At 39.1% G+C, this 18,866-nt stretch overlaps 1 protein-coding gene across 2 annotated transcripts in view; it reads right to left on the bottom strand.

Moving 5' to 3' along the window:
* Nucleotides 1-17,648, bottom strand: part of FBLN7 (fibulin 7) — a 30,684-nt gene extending 13,036 nt beyond the window's left edge. The window contains exons 1-7 of one of the 2 annotated variants that reach the window (XM_087962099.1): nucleotides 17,435-17,596; nucleotides 16,362-16,646; nucleotides 11,556-11,715; nucleotides 9,281-9,451; nucleotides 3,793-3,918; nucleotides 2,889-3,026; nucleotides 2,267-2,404 (exon numbers count right to left, since the gene is read on the bottom strand). In XM_087962099.1, the coding sequence (XP_087818225.1) occupies nucleotides 2,267-2,404; nucleotides 2,889-3,026; nucleotides 3,793-3,918; nucleotides 9,281-9,451; nucleotides 11,556-11,709 (727 nt within the window). In that variant the 5' untranslated portion in view covers nucleotides 11,710-11,715; nucleotides 16,362-16,646; nucleotides 17,435-17,596. Of the gene's footprint in view, nucleotides 1-2,266; nucleotides 2,405-2,888; nucleotides 3,027-3,792; nucleotides 3,919-9,280; nucleotides 9,452-11,555; nucleotides 11,716-16,361; nucleotides 16,647-17,434 lie in introns of both variants that reach the window. The other variant, XM_026680487.2, reaches the window with a different exon arrangement.
* Between the last annotated feature and the right edge of the window lie 1,218 nt (nucleotides 17,649-18,866).

Below are 18,866 nucleotides of genomic sequence, written 5' to 3'. Positions count from 1 at the left end.
TAAGGAAGAAAAATACTGAAAAGGAAAAGATGAAAATCTTGAAACAGATAGAAGCCTCCAAAGCAAAGAAAGATGTTTAATCTTTCCTGGATTTGTTGGGATATTACCAAGATTTATCTCTCATTTTTCTGCTTCTGCTTGACCCCTAACCAACCTAATGAGAAAAACAGAACCCTCCAAGGTAGAATGGTCTTAAGAATGCCAGGAGGCAGTTAAGAAAATAAAAGATGCATTATGTAGTAAGCCAATGTTAAAAGGGCCAGATTTCTCCCAACCATAGATGCAGCTAACCTAGGCACAGTGCTTATTTGAAACCATGAAGGGATGGATCACCTAGTGACACACCTCACAAAGAAACTCCTCCCAAGGGAACAAAATTGTAGCAGCATTGAAAATAAAGCTTGTGCACTGAAATGGGCAATCAGTGCTCCACGTATGTGTATCTGGGATTGGAAATTCACTGTGATAACTGACCACCAACCACCAACCTGCAGATGATACAAATTCCCAATTAACCAGGTGGTATCTGGCATTGCAATCATACCTGTTCAGTATTACATATACGTCAGGACTGCAAAATGTCATCACTGACATTCAAGATATGGGAAGGACACAGAGATGGCAGTGGGCCCATAAAGAGTAGAGGAAATTATTTTTATTAAAAGGGATGAGGTATATCAGGCTGCCTACAAAAATGGCCTACAAAATGAGGGAAAGCTAGATCAGGGTGGGCAAACCACGGCCCGCGGACACATCCGGCCCGTTGGTCATTTTAATACGGCCCGCCTCTGAAAAAAAAAAATTCCCTCTGAAAAAAAAAATTGGGGCCGGCCAAAGAGACCCGCGCCGCGCCAAAAATTGCACACACAACACGGAGCAGTTGCTTCCCTGCTAGCGGGGTCAAGGCCACCGCCCGGGAACGCCCACTGCTTTCCCAAGCCAGGGCTGGGCGGTGGCGTATTGCCCTGCACCGCGTGGCCCCCGCCTGGCAGCGTGCTTCTCAGCTGGTCTCCTCCTCCTCGGCCATACAGAACAAACAGGCAGAGAAGGAGGAGACCAGCCGGCTGGTTGGGGAAGCTTTCTGCGCCGAAAGAGGCAGCTACTAATCTCCGGTTTTGCTCTGCTTCTCCAATGGTCCGGCACCACCTGTTCTTCTTGTGCTGCAAAAGAGGCGGCTAATGATCTCCGGCTCCGCTCTGCTTCTCCAACATCCGGCGCCACCCTGTTCTGTGTCAGGCCCAGCAAGTCCGAGCAGCCGGCGCACAGAACAGGGCAGCGCCGGATGTTGGAGAAGCAGAGTGAGCCGGAGATCATTAGCCGCCTTTCGCAGCACAAGAAGCCTCCCCCAACTGGCCAGGTGCTCTCCTCCTTCTCTGCCTCCTTCTCTGCCTCTCCCCTCTTGCTCCTCACAGTTGCCCTGAGCTGGTGCGGTTCTTTACTTGGGCAGCCAGACGCCCGCAGCAGCGCCCGCAGCAGCAACAGGCAGTTCTGCCCGGCTCTGCTCAGGTGTCCGGCTGGGGCTGTCAGGAGTTGCTACCGCCGGCGCAGCTCTGCGCAGCTCCAGTCCCGCATTGCCTTGGGAAGGAAAGGCAAAACCAGGAGCCACTGAGCCTGAACCTCCGGTGCCGCTGCTGCCATTGCAAAGCACTGCCGCGGCTCTTCCTTTTTGCCTTTCCCTTCCCAAGGCAATGCGGGACTGGAGCCGCGTGGAGCCGTGCCGGCAGTAGCAACTCCTGACTCAGGGGCCTCCGAGGGGAGGGGAAGGAGGAGAAGAAGGGTGGGAAGAGGGGGCGATTCCCAAAAATCTTGTGCTGACCCGGCCCGTCTGTCAAATTTTAAAAGTGAATGCGGCCCCCGAGCCAAAAAGTTTGCCCACCCCTGAGCTAGATTCACTTAACAACTGCAGTGATTTGCTTAACAACTGCGGCCAAGAAGGTCGTAAAATGGGGCAAAAGTCACTTTCACGACTGCTTTGCTTAGTAATGGAAAATTTGGGGTTCAACTGGGGTCACGAGTCAAAGACTACCTGTATTAGCTCGGGTCCTATGAAACGTTAAACTATAAAGGATAATTAGGCCAGTAGTAAACAGGTTTTACGCCAAAGCAAAAGAAAGCAATAATGATGAGCTATGGATGCAAATTCTAACACACTCGTTTCATGTTTGCGGCCTGACATGCTTGAAGCCTGCGTTTGGGGAGGAAAGTTATGTAGTTCTATAAAATGCCATCTGTTCCATGTTTAGTAAAAAGGAAATCTCTATGTCACCTTCACAATTTTTCCCATCATTGAAGAGCTTGTATCCAGGGGGGCAGGAGCAGTGGTACGAGCCAGGAGTGTTGATGCAAGCGTGCATACACAGACGAGGAACTCCCTCCAGCTTGTAAATTTCACATTCATTCACATCTGCCAGGAAAGAAACTGACATGACATTCCTGCAGGAACAAAATGCATCACAATGTGGCTGAGCAAGCAAAGAGAGTGAGAAATGTTCCTGGAATACAAGTGTGACTGATATGAAAGATAATGCAATTTACAGTATATTGTTTTAAATACATGTACAGCATGGATTGTGATATGTATGTATGGGAGAGGGAGGAGAGATAAGTGTAACCATGATTTAATCATTAGCTATTGCTTTTAAAAATTGGAGCAAAACTGAGTAGATGGAAATTGTAAAAGCAACCAGATGTTAACAATCCAAATGACATGTTGTGGCTGTAATGATGTTGGTTTCCTGGTCAGGACTAACCCAAGGTGTGAAATAGAGATAAAATACTAGTACTACCAATAGTAGACTTTGATGTTGAAACTGGGATTAAACTGATCTGGAAGCAGGAACAGCTCATCAACTTTTCTGTTCAGGTGTATCATTCAAATGATCTCTTACCCTGGCAAATACTGTTTTCTGTGGTGCCACTCATATGGAAGCCAGCTTCACAGCTGCAGTGTTGCATTCGATCTAATTGGGCACAGCGCGGCTTGCGACTGAAAGCTGGGTCATTTGTTATGCTCCATGCTGGAGGTACTGAAAAATGAGTAGGAAGAAATTACCGATAGAAGAAAATATTTGTAGCTCAGGGTTGACCTGTGGTGTCCTTGGTGTTCTCTGAACTTGGTTTTCTTGAAGACATTTTATTACCAAACTAAGTAACATCATCAGTGAAAGTGGGGTTTGCTCTCGTTTTATATACTTTTTGCTAAAAACATTTTTTTTCTTTTTCTTTTCCCTTTATTCACTATTTTTTCTCTGTCTTAAAACTGTTTTTCTTATTGTGTAAAATTCTTCAATAAAAATTAATTAAAAAAAAGAAAAACCTAAGAATCAGGTCCAGCGTGGAGTTAAGGTGTTGGACTAATATTGGGGAGACCAGGGTAAAAGCTTGCTGGGGGAAATTGGTCCAGTCATTTTCTATCTTCTTGTAGAGAAAATCTCAAGAACAAAACTCTATATCCAGCTCTTGAGGAAATACAGGATATTAATGTAACAAAAATTGTTCCTCCTCTTGACATAATCTCTATTTATACAATTTCTCTTTTCTTTTCCTTATAATAGTTTTCATATTTATGCAAAAAGTGTTTTTTCCCCTTCTAAAATACATTCAGATTTTCTTCTGCTTTTTGCAAAACTGGAGGAAATTGCAAGTATACAGTTTACAGCAAACCCTAATTTAAACAGGTAATTACGACTTGAGCTAACCATCTTGCCTTGATGCATAAAAGAAAGGAGGAGTGAAACATTTCAATTCCACCATATTTAACCCCCACCCCCCCACCCTCAGCAAAATACAAACCTGTCTGCGTTTGATACTGGCAATTGGGGCCGGTCCATCCCTGTGAACAAATGCATTGAACCTGGTCACCTGTCTCTGTACATGTTCCTCCATTCCGGCACTGGTGATTTGTGCACAGACTAATATCTGGTTAAAGAAAGAAATTACATACTTAGAAAGTTTGCTTCTTTCAGCTCACAAGCTGCATTGTGTAAGCATATAAAATTTTGCTACAGAAAACAATCACTTGTCCTTGGATGACAAGCAAAATCACTTGATATGAAGAGATAATGTAGTCCCTCTATTGGTTTTTACACATGTGCATTTGAACAAATTCATAAAAGGTGTGAAGGAGTGAGTTGTAGTTTTAGGAACTTCTTACCGTCTTCAACAGAGTGTTCCATCAACTCTAGCATGGGTATCTTTTCTCTTCACTGAGGGAATCATTCTGGATCTTGAACTTCAAAGACTCACAGAGGTTTCTGTGCTTTGAATGGCAATATTTATGACTTTACCTCAAAATCACCAAGGCTAATTCTGTTACATGGAAGAGAGGGAATCTCCAGCTCATTCTGCTAAGACAGCCCCTTGGCCTTGGCATCTAAACCCAAAATCATGTCCTGCTGGCAACAGTCAAAGTGGAAACCTCAACCTATGTCTTGAGATTGAAAGTGGGATCAAAAGACCATCTCCACAATAGTGGTATTTTTCTAAAAAAAAAAAATACCATTGAAAGAACCATAGCACAACTGCTGGTGTGATCCCTCATTTTCTTCTATAATTGCAGGAAAAAGCCTGCATTTAGTTTTTGAAGGCACTATCTTACAAGAAGGAGCAAAGACCCACTGAATTCCTTTCTCTGAAAGAGAGAAAGAGCAAGAAAGAGCAAGCCAGACAGCTCCTCCATTCCTTTCACCTTTCCTGAGTTTGTTATGTATTGAAATAATGAGTGTGGTGTGGAATTTCTTGAGGAAATAGGCCTTTGTAGGATGGCTGTAGCTATGCATCTGCTAAACGCCCAACTATTATTATTAGAATATTCTAAATAATCAGAGGTCTTCAAACCATGAAGTTATTGAATAATCACTCTCAAGAGGTTTAACTAACCCCCTCTTGTTTCACACACACCGTTGAAACTTCCAATGAGCTGAACTTCTCATCTGGCTCCCTGGGGAAGCAAGCAGGTACTGAAGGCTGCAGTATAAAAAATGCTTTAAGGTGGTTTCAAAAGCAAAATTTCTTGCCCACAAAGCAGCCACCAACTCCTTTTTGCATAACCCAAGAGTCACTGTGCAACAACAACAAAAAAATCTACGTAGATTATATGGAGTGCTGTCTTCATTTGTTCCTAGTTTCTGAATAGAAATAAGGAGCTAACGCTGTGGGTCACATCTGTTTAAAGGCAACATTTCCATATCTTCAGTCACAATGGAGGGCTGTGCAAGCAGCCTTCTCACAGTAGCTTAGGCACAGGTTCAATGGTGCATTAGCATTTTGCACAATGAGAAAGGAATTCCTTTAAACAAATAGCCGGGGCTAGGCAGACTGTGTGCAGGGGCCTGAAAAATTTAATCTCACTAAGAAGGAGCGTGTGAAAATTTAAACAAAATATAGAGCAAAACAACAACAACAAAAAAGGCAAGCTAATTCCTCCTCCTCTTCCATCATATTGGGCACATGTATGGATATAAATGGAAGTTCATCTCACCCATCCTTAACCTGACACGCCCTTTACACTAGGATAGTGCTTGAGATGAAAGGAAGGAAAGACTGCATCTCAAAAGGACAGAAGAGGGACTTTATCAAAACTCGGCATTGGGAAATGCCTTTCTAGCTCAACTCCTGTTTGAGATTCCAGTCATTCTTTTCCAGCATTTGGGGGAGGGGGCAGTCCAATAGCATACTGTGACAACTGGAAGTGCCAAGAAAGATATGTGGATTAACTTTGGGTGGGGACCCTAAGCAGGATCATTCTGTCTAAAAAAAAATGGCTGCATCTGGCTCTTCCTTCTTTCTTGTCTGAAAACAATTTCAGTTCCCATGGTCATTATTAAAAAAAATAACTTTAAAAAATGGATGCTTGTAATGGTTTCCCCCGCATTCCTTCCCCTCTTTTTTTAGTTTTAATTCTTTGAGGTGGGTAGACAGAGCCTATTTTTCTGATCATGTACAATTTGCACTTAAAAAGTCTTTTCATCTGAGACGTAAACTTGTTTCAGAGAAATAAAGCAGACAACCAAACAAACCTGTACCTTTCCTTCTGGATTTTTTTCTAAAATTTTTGATATCAATCAAATTTTATATGCATTTTCTTTGTATGCTACTGATTTTGTTAATTTGTGATTTCTATTCCATACAGTCTCCCAGTCTGATAACTTAATGTTGTGACCAATATTTTGATCCCATGTGATCATACATCCTTTCACTACTACTTCTTCTAATTCTACTTCCAGGAGATATTTGTAAATTTTGGTAATTTTTTTTTATCTGGGCTTAATAAAATTTTGTCTAATTGTTGTGGTTTCAGGTATATTCCGTACTCCTTTACGTCCTTTTTATATCAGCTTTGTATTTGGAAATAAGCCCACCAGTCTACCCGTAGCTCTTGTTCTTGGAGCTCCTGTATTGTTTTTAAATTTCCGTGAATATCCAATAAGTCTTTATACTTTAACATTTTGTTCAGGTCTAAATTATTTGGGTAGGTCATTGCTTCCATTGTGGATAGCCAGATTGGGATTTTTATATAGTGTTTCTTTTTAACTTTGATCCAATTGTATATCAGCGAATCTCTGATCAGATGTCTGTGGAAATATTTTTGTTTGGTGGATCCTGTGTGCTGTAGTAGTTTCATTTTTATTCTGGGTTTTTTACCCTGCCAAATAAATTTTGATGTCATTTTATTAAGATTATCAAAAAAGGTCCTTTCTAGTTTAACTGGAATGGTTTGGAATAGGTATAGAAATTTTGGTAATACAGACATTTTTATGGCTGCTGTTCTTCCTAGCAATGACAATTGCATTTTCGTCCATAATTCTAAGTCTTTTTTTGTTTGTTGTAATAGCTTATTATAATTATAATTATTGAGTAGAAGGTAAATTGTCTCTTATCTGGTTTAATTTTCTCCACACATCTATTAAATTTAATTCTTTAATCATTTCTGCACATATTTTAGGTAGTTCTTTTCTTTTTTTCCCTTCCCTTGTTTCTCCATTATAGTCTTTTTGATAATCTGCTACCGTGTTAAAGTCTCCTATAATACAAATAGTTTTCCTTTCCAGTTCAATGATTTTAGCATATAGAGCTTTATAGAATTCCTTTTGATTGGCACTAGGGGCGTAAATTACCACCAATAGAATTTTTTTGAAGTTTATCTGTATTTCTATTGCCAGAACTCTTCCTTTGGGATCAGCAAATGTTAATTTTGCTTTTATCTCTTCTTTAATGTAAACTGATGTTCCATTCTTTTTTTCATTATCTACAGAAGCCATAAACACTGTCTTTAATTTGGAGCAGTCTAAATATTTTTCCTCTGTTTTTAAAATGTGTACAAACACACAATCTTATTGCACCATGTGAACTTGTTGCACAGCATGCTGGCCCCGCAAATCTATCATACTATGTTGACATGTAGCTATTTTCCGTTCAGGAGTCTGACAGCCCACAATTTTTCCAAAATCTCAGAATTCTCCAAATTTCTCTGTTTTGTTCAGAGGTGATGTCATTTTAAGATAGAGGAGCAAAACCTTTCCTAAGCTGACAGGAAGAGAAAAAATTCCAATAATAGCAAAGTCTATCTATATTATTCCAACCCAATGGAACATTGGAAGAAAATTATGCAAAGATGCTTGAGATTCTGTAGCTCCAACACAAAGGCAGGTGAGCAACAGTTCAGAAGATTTTTGACAATTATATTCTTACTCTGTCTTCCTTTCTATTATGTATCTGTAAAAAATGCCCCGGTACTCTTTCCTCTTTTTTTTTTTAATGATTTTACTTGTCTTACTTAGAATGTTTCATTTTTGTTGTGAAACTTTATTTGATTTTTGCGCAAATCTGAAAAGATTTGATTTTTTAAAACCCCACCAGATTCCAGGGGTTTCAAATAACATTTTAATACCAGTCTGAAAATCCAGTTTCCCTTTTTTAACATCTGCATTTTAATGGCAGTCTGACAGACAGTAATGTAATAAATTATGATTTTTTTTCTGGCTTGGAAACAAAAGAAAGGGAAAAAACTGCATCTGGATAATAGACATTTGTCAAAAGCTAAAGAGCAAGGAAAGAAAGAAGAAAGCATCTAGAAACCAAAGCTTATAGCATTTTATTCCCCTTAACTACATAAGGGAAAGACCAGAAGCAGAATTGTAGGTTTTAAGTATAAACATAACATTAAATTAATGAGGAATTGCTATCGGGAGTTTCATAATTGTGGGTCTAGAGTTTATGTAATGCTAATTTATTTAAATAAGTGGTATCCCAAGATGTAATTAGCAATACACTTATGTCTGATATTAGGTTAGACTGGCAAAAGCACCTATTAACAGTTATAATAGCCTTATTTAGCAAATGTCTTTTTTCACTCATTTCTTGCCATCTTGAGATGAAACAGATTTATACTTGTATAAATTACATCCTCTCATGTTTGAATAACACAAGTTAAGGTGAAATCAGAGGTGGTATTCAGCAGGTTCTGACCAGTTCTGGAGAACCGGTAGCGGAAATGTTGAGTAGTTCGGAGAACCTGTGAATACCACCTCTGACTGGGGATTTTACAGTATCCTTCCCCTGCCACACCCACCAAGCCACGCCCACAGAACCGATAGTAAAAAAAATTTGAAACCCATCATTGGGTGAAATAGTATATGGATGTTCTCCCAGTTGATTGGATATAGGATCTGGGGGGAAACAATGGTTAAAGGTGAACAGTGTTGCCAAAATTAAAGAATAAACTAATAGAACTACCCAGGGGAATATATGGAATAGTTCATTGTAATTTATGCTATTGGATCAGCTTTCTCGGGATGCTTCCAATGATGTCATTAAGCTATTCCTTATTCTGAAATTAAAATAAGTTTAATTTCTCCCTCCTGTTCTCTAATATCCTACTAAAGCTGCAGATCAGGTTCCCACCACCCTCTACCAGGCTACTATTAACATAAGGAGAACATGTAAAGTGTTGCATCAGTTGTGTGTATGCAGTTTGAATATTATCTTGATTTATCTCCATTTAGGATATTCCTCTACGTCAGGGCTGTCAAACTCGTGGCCCATGGGCCGTATGCGTCATGCGCTGGCCACGCCCATGCCTGCTTTAGTGAAGGGGAAAAAAGTCATGATATGTCAGATGTTGATGCTGCGATGACACGAGTTTGACACCCCTGCCCTAGGTCAACTTTTTATATAGGTATGATTGCTACAATGGCATTCTTCTAGCTACGCATAGATAAATTTGTTCTGACAAATAGATGGGAGGTGTCTGTGCCCCAGCCAAGAAATAGAAAGGCAATACCTTTGCAGTGTGCAACTTCTCCAGTCCAGCTGCCATTTGGCTGACACATTCGAGAATTGGAACCAACAAGCTGAAATCCAGGATCACAGGTGAAATGGACTTCATGATCCACCAAATTTTTTGTGCCAAATTTTTTGCCATTTGCTGGAGCTTCCAATTTAGGACAGAACACTGCAAGCAGAGTTTGACAGAAGACAGAGAAAGTTAGTAGGTCTCAGAAAGAATAAGACAAACATTCAGAGATCTCTAACCACATGAGATCTGTGTGTACATGAGATTTAGTAATCTTAAAATGCAACTCAAACATCACCTTTCTCACAAGTCATACCATGCCTTTCTAATCTCAAATTCATTTACTGTAAATTGATTAATTTAGGAATACTCAAAATATCCATATCATTAAAACTTTGCATAATTTAATTATGAACAGATCATTAAACCATGCACCCCCCAGAAACATTCAACTCATGATTTCCAAACATCATAGTTAGCTCACATTTTAGCCCAGTGTGTTGCGTGAACTCGGGTCAAGTGATTTGTCTGTGGTGGTTCAGTGTTTTGCATATACCATTGGGTTAATTCAATAAATATATTGTCTCCACTCTGAGTGCCCTTCCAATCTGTTACCTTCCTGAATGACTGTGCTGCCCAGGGAATATTTGGAGTTGATATCATACATTACAAATCTATATAGGTTATCCTCATTGGACATTGAAGAAATCTGGAAAAAAATCGTGGTTCAATTAACCAGGAATATAACTATTGTGTGTGGCTAGAGACAAAGGTTTTCTCAGATCTTGGTCTGCTGCTTTAAAGATTCCACTGGAAGTTCAATGAGAATCCTATGCTCCTGACAATGGCCAAAGGCATCTGGCACTATCGCCCTACACTGAAGGATAAAATGACTGGCTTAAAAAGGAATGGCTGGTGAATAGCTACTAGTTGGTCAATTATTTTAATTGTGGAACTGTACCACTGAATAGGTTCATTTTGCATGCTCTGTGAGGGGTTCCAGTAGTATGCTACTTGGTCAGGAATGGATTTGTGGGTGATGGGGGGTGTTTTTCCCTTACCCGATATATAGTGCAAAGAAATAGACACTGCAGCATTACTCCCTGTTGTTTTCAGAAGAATGTGGCTTTGTATAATCTCATTTGACTGAGAATTGCCTTTGAAGAATGTTCTGAGATATCTCTGGCTAGATCAATATTGTTTGAGGAAGCAAAATGATTTTCTCCTCCTATTGCTACCTATCTGTATGGATGAGCAAATCTTGCAGTAAAGCAGGAGGGTAGTCTCACTTGTCAAGAGTGAAGGGATTATAAGTCTTGCTGTACCTCAAATTCTTTTGATTAATTATTTAGGTCCCTTGTTTTGTAATATGTTTCCATGCATGTGTCAACTCTGGAAATGACTTTAGCTAAAACTATATTCTCTTTTTCTTTGTTTCTTAGTTGCCATACATATGGGGGGAGGGGGGACCAATGGAGTATGGAATGTTTTCTTCTAATGTGCCAGACATAACAGCGATAGGGCTCATGGGAACCAAGGTCATCTCAATGAGAGCTCGTTACAGCCGGAGGGAGCAGCTGAGAAGCCTGCTGCTTACCTGGTTGGTCAGCATGATCTGTGACACTGGGGGTGGGTGGGGAATATCTATTCTTTTAATTATACCAAACAGCAGGAGATATTTAGAGTTGGATTCACACCTGAACGTGCCGATATGATGTACCCAATAAAGGCGATCTTTGAGGAAAGCTACAGCCTCAGAGACTTGAACTGATTGAGATCATTACTTGGAACCATGACAGCATGTAGAGATCTCACACAGAAGATTTTGACAGCAAATCCAAAGTGATCATAATTCAGCACTGTTCAATCTGATACCTTTCAGACAATTTTAACTATAGTTCCTAGCCAGCACAGCACAGCCAGAGGACTGGGCACTGTTTTCTGCACTATTATTACAAAAAGTAGAAAGTTGTAATTATATCCTATACTAATCCAGAATTAATTTGCCTTGAATTATGCAACCTGCTGAATCATAAACAAACCCCATTGTCTGATTTTCCACACCAACCTACACATTAGCTAACTATGCTTTTGTGTTTTGTGTGGCCAGCCAAAGTGTGAGGTAGCTGCTTTAGGAAAGCATGAGTCATAGATGTAGGATGCCAAGAGTGTCCTTCCTTATCCTATAATTTCATTTTGGTCCATGAGCTCAATCTGAACAAAGTTCCTGCCCCCATCCTCTGAAGCTCTGTATTCTTTTTACCAGTTTGTAGGTCTGGGATAGCTTTAGTCACAGTGTTCTGCAGATTTGTGAGTCGGTGTTTCATGATGCGTAGTCCTTCAACAAACCGTGTTTCCTGGCCTTTGAGAAACTGCTGCATTTGGCGGATGGTAGCCAGAACTTGATGTTTTGTCATGCAGTTCTATGGGGGTGGGGGAAAGAAAAAATCACAGATTGATGCATGTAAAAATGTCACATTTGCAAACCATAACATTCGACAGATATGGAAAATGATGTATTCTAATGTTTTCTCTAGATTATTTATATCCTGCATTTCCTTAAAGAGACAAAAAGTAGCCTTTTAATTTCTTGCAAGTAGAACAAGTTGCCAATACCATTCTAGGAAAATCATATATTAGCCTGAAAAAGTAATATTGGGCATTTCTTAATGAACACACACAAAACAGTGTACTCACCAATGTGTCAGATATTCATTGTGTCAAAAGAATACTGCTGTAGACACAAATGTTTTATGATATTTTGTTTATCACTGCTACATAATAGAATAGAATTTAATTTTACAAAAATAATTTTACTAAAAAAATTTTAAAACAAAGATTAAAACCACTAACATAAAATAAGCAAAAATAAAATAAAATAGAAAACTTGCAAGTGCAAGAATGAAATAAAAAAAAAAAGAAAAATAAAGAAAAAGGACACAAAGAAGTAGCTTCCAATCTTCTTCACAGCTGCTATAAACACAACTATAAACTTACTTCTTTCTCTAAAATTCCTGACTCTCTTCTTTCCATATTCTGTCCTGTCTAATTATCAAAACCATAAATCATAAGAATGTTTTATCTTCTATGCATAAGGAGTTTCCAGTCATCAATAAACATAGATTTTGTCTCTGGTAAAGAAATTATTTTGGCCCTCTCAGCAAGTTCCATCATCTGCACCAATCATTCCTCTGTAGTAGGTCTTTCTATCTTTGTGCACTCAATAATCTGGCTGGTGTTATCATATACAAAAATAAAGTTTCATTACTTTTCCCCCAACTATTTGCCTGAAGAGAAAGACATTTGATCTCAGTTGTAGAGCAATTTTTAAAATCCTCTAAATTAATATACAGTATATATTTGAATCCAAAATTTCCTAGCTCGTTTACATGTCTACTAAGGATGATAAAATGTCCCTTCTTGTTGTTCACATTTCCAATATACATTTGAAATGCCTTTGTCCATGTTCCATTAGGAACTGGGCCATGCAAGCAAATTAAACTTCATCTACACATGTGCGGGATCTAGGTAGCGTGCAAAACCATGTTCCCCCAGTCCCTGGTGTCCAAAAGATTAGGGGTCGCTGTCCTACACAATTTCTCTGGGGTTATATAACAGAATATAATTTGTTCTAACTGAAACTGGCAAGAAACAATAGGATAGACAACTGTCATTTCTATATATAGAAAATGAAGTTTTGTTAGGTTTCCACTTGACTCATTAATATCCCAGGCAGACAATAATAGATCCTTGGAACTATCTTGTCCTCATGTGTCTTGTCCTTAAGGCAGCCTGACTCAATCTGGTCAACACTCTCCAGCTGTGTTGAGATCAATCCCAGAATTTTCTGCCACAGAGCCAGTAAAATGCAAAATGAGAATTCTAGGAGTTGCAGTCTACAGCGGAGATCAGGCTGGAGAAGCTGACAGTGAACTGACTCCTGAAAAACGGAGTAGGACAGCCAAAAACCGAACCTTTGATTGAACTTTCTGGATAGTTCAGGTCAAAATCAGGGTCTACTGAATCCTGAGAGTCTCATGAAGAAACAGGAATGAGCAGACTTCTACTTTGGATGTTATAATGATCAGCTGGAAAATGCAGAAGCCTTTTTGAATGACATTTTAGAAATCTTGTCATCATTGACTGGCCAGCCAATTAAATGCAAGGACATAAGGCTGAATTGCACTGAACAGCTACTATCACTGCACAATTTTTCATTTCTGTCCTGGACCAAGATGTTCATTCCTGTGTACTTTGGCCTTGAGATATGTGCAGAGAAAGCAGCCAAGAAAGCCCTTTCATGTTAAGAGGCTGCATTGTTCTCAAAGCAATGACAACTAATAATCTCTGTACCGATATTCCTAACTGCATCTTAACTGTAGTTCTACCCTTTCCATCTACAATAACAATGTATAGATTTATTTTTGCATGTTTATCATTCAACAAATATATTCATACATGCACACAATTGCATCCAGGCATTAATGAACTTGTGTAAAGTGATTTAGCGGCAAGAGACAGATAAAGATGCTATAAAACATATATTTTTTTGGTGAATTAGTTTTACCATTACTCAAAAGTCACTGCTAATATTGGGAGCTGGAGTCAGACATTATATGTGACTTTTCTTTTTTAAAATTGCAGAATTTAATTTTATGCCAGGCTTAGGAAATACTTAGCAAGGCTTTTTCCTGTCCAAGATGCTTATTGTGTGTGGTATGCAGCAGATTCCAAGAAAGGCAGAAGTCACACTGTCTATTGTTATAAAATCTTTTTGTGAAAGGATTAAGTTTAACTTAAACTGTTGCGATACACTGAAACACAGTAAACTTTGTTATACTGAATAACTTGTTTTTAGTATACCAGCAAAGTGATTTGAAATCACCAAATATGTGGTAACATGAGTGATTTGTTTAGGTATTTGTGAGCAAAATTTGATTTTATTTTCTAGTCTAACAAGGGAACTGCAAAGTCTAACAAAAACTACAATTTCTGTTGCAACTAGCTGCCTGATAATACCAATTTAACTGTGAAACTAATTGTAAACCCAGCATGTCTGGAGCTGCACAAATTTCTTCCTCTGGGCTAGTATTCATGGAACTAAGATATCTGTGATGGCAAGGCTACTTTTCATGTTTTCCCTAATAAAATAAAAATGATTGTATCAATATTATTGATCAAATTTATGACTTGCTGTTTTAGATGCCAGTCTATCATTGCATCTTCTACCACTTCTGTTTTGTGCCTTTCTTAAAGGACCTCACTCTGAACTTAAAAATATCTTCATCGGGATGAAAATATCTTCACCAATGATTTCATTGTTTTTAATTAAAAAAAAAAAAACTTTATTTAATACAAACGATTAAAATATACAAATACAAAGGTAAAAAATACAAAATTGTACAAACAAACATCACACCAAATTCTATAGTGCAACCAATCATGTTTTCTTCTACTACAGTTTGACAGTGATTTAAATATTCCATCTAGATTATTAAGTGGCAATTACTTTCTATCCCTTGTAAAATACCTATATTAATAATATATATAATGTATTAATCTATTCTTACTCCTGGATTACAACTATATAATTTTATAAATAAATCAATTATTTGGCTTAAGCAAAACGAGAGAGGAATAAAAGCTCGTGCTCTATGATTTCCTGTCTTTTAACCTATATATGGTAGTATATTTCTTAAAGTCCTTATTTCTTTTTATTTTATACATTGTTTTTCTTTATGATCTATCCACTCATACCATTTATTCCAGATCTGATAATATTCTGTATCATCTTTCTCTTTTAATTTAAATGTAAGCCTTTCCATTTTGGCACATTCAGATATTTTCTGAATAACGAAATATATAGGCGGTAAATTAGGTGTTTTCCAGCAGTATGCCAGTGAGATTCGTGCTGCTGTTAAGATGTGAATAATCAGATACCCTACTTTATGTGAATAATCCCCTTTAATTATACCCAGGAGAAACAATTCAGGTTTCCACTCCAATCAACCTGGATTAATTCTTCTATCCATGACTTAATCTTGATTCAGAATTTTTTAACTTCTGGACATTTCCACCAGAGATGGAAGAAGGTATCATGGTTTCTCTTACATTTCCAGTAGGCTGGGTTTGCTGTTAGATACATTTTTGCCAATCTAGAGGGTGCCAGATGCCATCTATATAACATTTTGTATAAATGTTCTTTATAGGATACTGATTTTGTTAATGTGAGGTTCCTTTGCCAAATCTCTTCCTAATCATCTAAATCTATATTATGGCCAATTTTTTTTGTCCATGCTATCATTGGTCCTTTCACAATTTCCTCAGCTAGGTCATATTCTAATAGATAATTGTATAATTTGGATATCATGGTTTTTTCTGGACCCAGAATTATTTTATCCAATTGTGTATTTTTCATTTCTAATCCAAATTCTTTTGAAACCCTGTCATATCTCATTGCTACTTGGAGATAGGACCAATGGTCGATAGATAGTCCTTGAGCTTCTAATTCTTGGATCAATTTAAGTTTTCCTTCATTATCTAAAATTTGTTGATATTTAAGCTTTTTACTAATATCCATTGTATTAGAATGAAACATTGCCTCCATTGTTGATAACCTTGTCGGGATTTTAATATAATGATTTCTCCTAATACCTGACCAAATTTTTATCAAAGATTTACACAGGGTGTGTCTATGAAAATATGTGTGACTTTTAGTGTTCGGATTCCATAAGAAGGCATGCCACCCTATTTGTAAATCGTGACCTTCTAATGTTAAAACTCTTTTATTTTCCAATTTAATCCAATCCTTTATACAAACTAGCGCCGTCCCTCTATAATAGGTCTCCCAGGCAGGGAGTTCACCAATAATTTCAATGAGGGGAAGGGGAACTCATCAAATTTGCAGATAACACCAAGTTGGCATGACACTCCAGAAGATAGGCTCAACATACAAAAGGATCTTGACAGACTTGAACACTGGGCCCTATCTAACAAAATGGAATTCAATGGTGAGAAAAGTAACTTTAGGCAAGAAAAATTAAATGCACAGGTATAGAATAGGTGGTACCTGGCTCGATAGTAGTAACTATGAGAGGGATCTTGGAATGCTAGTAGATAATCACTTAATTATGAGCCAGCAGTGTGATGCAGCTGCCAAAAAAGCCAATGTAGACCCAAGCTGCATTAACAGAGAATAGAATCAAGATCACATGAAGTATTAGTACCACTTTATAATGCCTTGATAAGATCACATGGGAACACTGGATCCAGTTTTGGTCGTCATGATATTGAGATGTTGAGACTCTAGAAGGAGTGCAGAGAAGAGCAACAAAGATGATTAGGGGACTGGAGGCTGAAACATACGAAGAACAGTTGCAGGAATTGGGTATGTCTAGTTTAATAAAAAGTAGGACTAGGGATGACATGATAGCAGTTATTTGAGGGCTGCCATAAAGAAGAGATCAGCCTATTCTCCAAAGCATCTGAAGGCAGAACATGAAGCAATGGATGGAAACCAATCAAGGAGAGAGAACCAATCTAAGAACTAAGGAGAAATTTCCAGGCAGCGTGAACAATTAATCAGTGGAATAACTTGCCTCCAAAAGTTGTGGTTGCTCCAACGCTGGAGATTTTTATGAAGAGATTGAACAACCATTTGTCTGATGGAGCAGGGGGTTGGACTTGAGGACCTCCAAGGTCCCTTCCAACATTGTGATTCTGTTATTGGCTGGCTGGGGCATTTTGGGAGTTTGACGTCCATACATCTTTAAGCTACCAAGGTTGAAAAACCCCGGGGCTTGAGTCGGGGCTCCCTCTTGTCTGGAAGCATCTGGCTCCCTTCCCCGCTTGACCAGAAAGTGGGGCTGTACTAAAAGGTAACCTAGCCAGTCACTTTTTACATTTGCCTAATTGCCTTGGCCAAAACAAAAAACACCAACAAGTGAACAAACAAACAGAAAGGCAAAGAACAGGTAAAAGAGGAGACAGGTTCGAATTTTTTTAAAATACACAGAAAAAAAGCCCCTCTCGCAGTTCCATGCAGAAAACAAAGTGTGGCATCACGTTCTATACCCCTAGTAGGAAACAAGGGACGCGTGACAGAGAAGAGCCCCTTCCCTCCGTCCCACCAACAGCCCTTACCTGGGAAGCTTGCAACTCTTGACCGGCCGCTAGGCATAAAACGAGGACCAGGCTGCTGAGGCTGCATCGCCGTGCCAAAATCATGGCTGTGCGCTGCTATCCTGTTGCGATGGCCGGGCAGCGAAGTGGAGGAAGTGAGCGAGTGCTTCTCCGCACGACCTGCCGCTCGCCCAGCCCAGCGGCAGAGGCTGAGCTCTCCTGCCGCCGATCTTGGCTGCAGGACGGGTCCCTCGGGGGAGGGGGGAGTTGCTCCCGCTCCCCCCCTCCTTTTAAAGTTCATACCTGCGATCGCTGCCTCTCGAAGGGGCTGGCTTGCTGGAAGGGCTGCTCTTTTCTCCAACAGCAACTCCAGGCCAGGGCGAGCGGGCGCATCTCCCGCGCAGCCTGCTACTCAGCAGCTTGGGACTATAGTATGGCTTAAAGAGTTTTGGCCATGTCCTCTCTTGCCCAAGGAGTCGCTGTAATAATTTATTGGGGCCAACCAGGAGACGGGATGGGGGGGCGGGAAGCATGGGTGTCTTTTGCAGTTCCATGTCTTTCTTTCTGGTTTCATCCAAGAGCTTTTGTACCTTCTCCTGGTATTTTTTTTCCCCTTTCTCTAGAGCAGGGGTGTCCAACCTTGGCAACTTTAAGACTTGTGGACTTCAACTCCCAGAATTCCTCAGCCAGCTTTGCTGGCTGAGGAATTCTGGGAGTTGAAGTCCACAAGTCTTAAAGTTGCCAAGGTTGGACACCCCTGCTCTAGACGATTGTATAAAATAGTCCCTCATGACCGTGTTACTGGCATCTTAAACAGTCATTAAATTTGTCCCTTTACTCAGGGTTTTATCATAATATTCATTTAATTTCTACTTGATACTAAATAATGAACTCAGTAATAACAAACAACCTAGCAAAATAGTTTGCTACTGTACAATTGTGGGACTTTTGTTATTTCAGCAGAATGGCTCAAAGGAAAAGTTTGCTGATGCTTAAAAAAAAAAAAAAGCAAAGCAAAACTGGAAACAACTCTATGCAAGCATGCTTAAGGGGTTGGTGATTTTTATTTAAGAGGCATAGAATCCTTTCCAATCCTAAATCTACTGCCTTCCAGAACCTATTTGCTCTAGAACAAGGGTCTTCAAACTTAGCAAGTTTAAGACTTGTGGACTTCAACTCCCAGAATTCCTGAGCTAACATGACTGGAGGAGGAATTCTGGGAGTTGAAGTCTTAAAGCTGTCAAGTTTGAAGACCACTGCTCTAGAAGATGCTATAAAAGCGTTTGAAATTTATTTGAACGTTGACTTGCCCATTAATCTTTTTGTTTTTTAATTTCTTTCTCTCACCTCTATCTAATTCAAAAAGATGTGGAGGATAAAATAAGGACACAGGATATATATATATATATATATATATATATATATATATATATATATATATATATGTATGTAT

The sequence above is a fragment of the Notechis scutatus genome, chromosome 1, assembly GCF_049901735.1.
Source record: "Notechis scutatus isolate UNSWTSFEM ecotype Mainland chromosome 1, rNotScu1.2, whole genome shotgun sequence".
NCBI classification, from domain to species: Eukaryota; Metazoa; Chordata; class Lepidosauria; order Squamata; family Elapidae; genus Notechis; species Notechis scutatus.
This window is presented reverse-complemented; position numbering and strand designations above follow the sequence as displayed.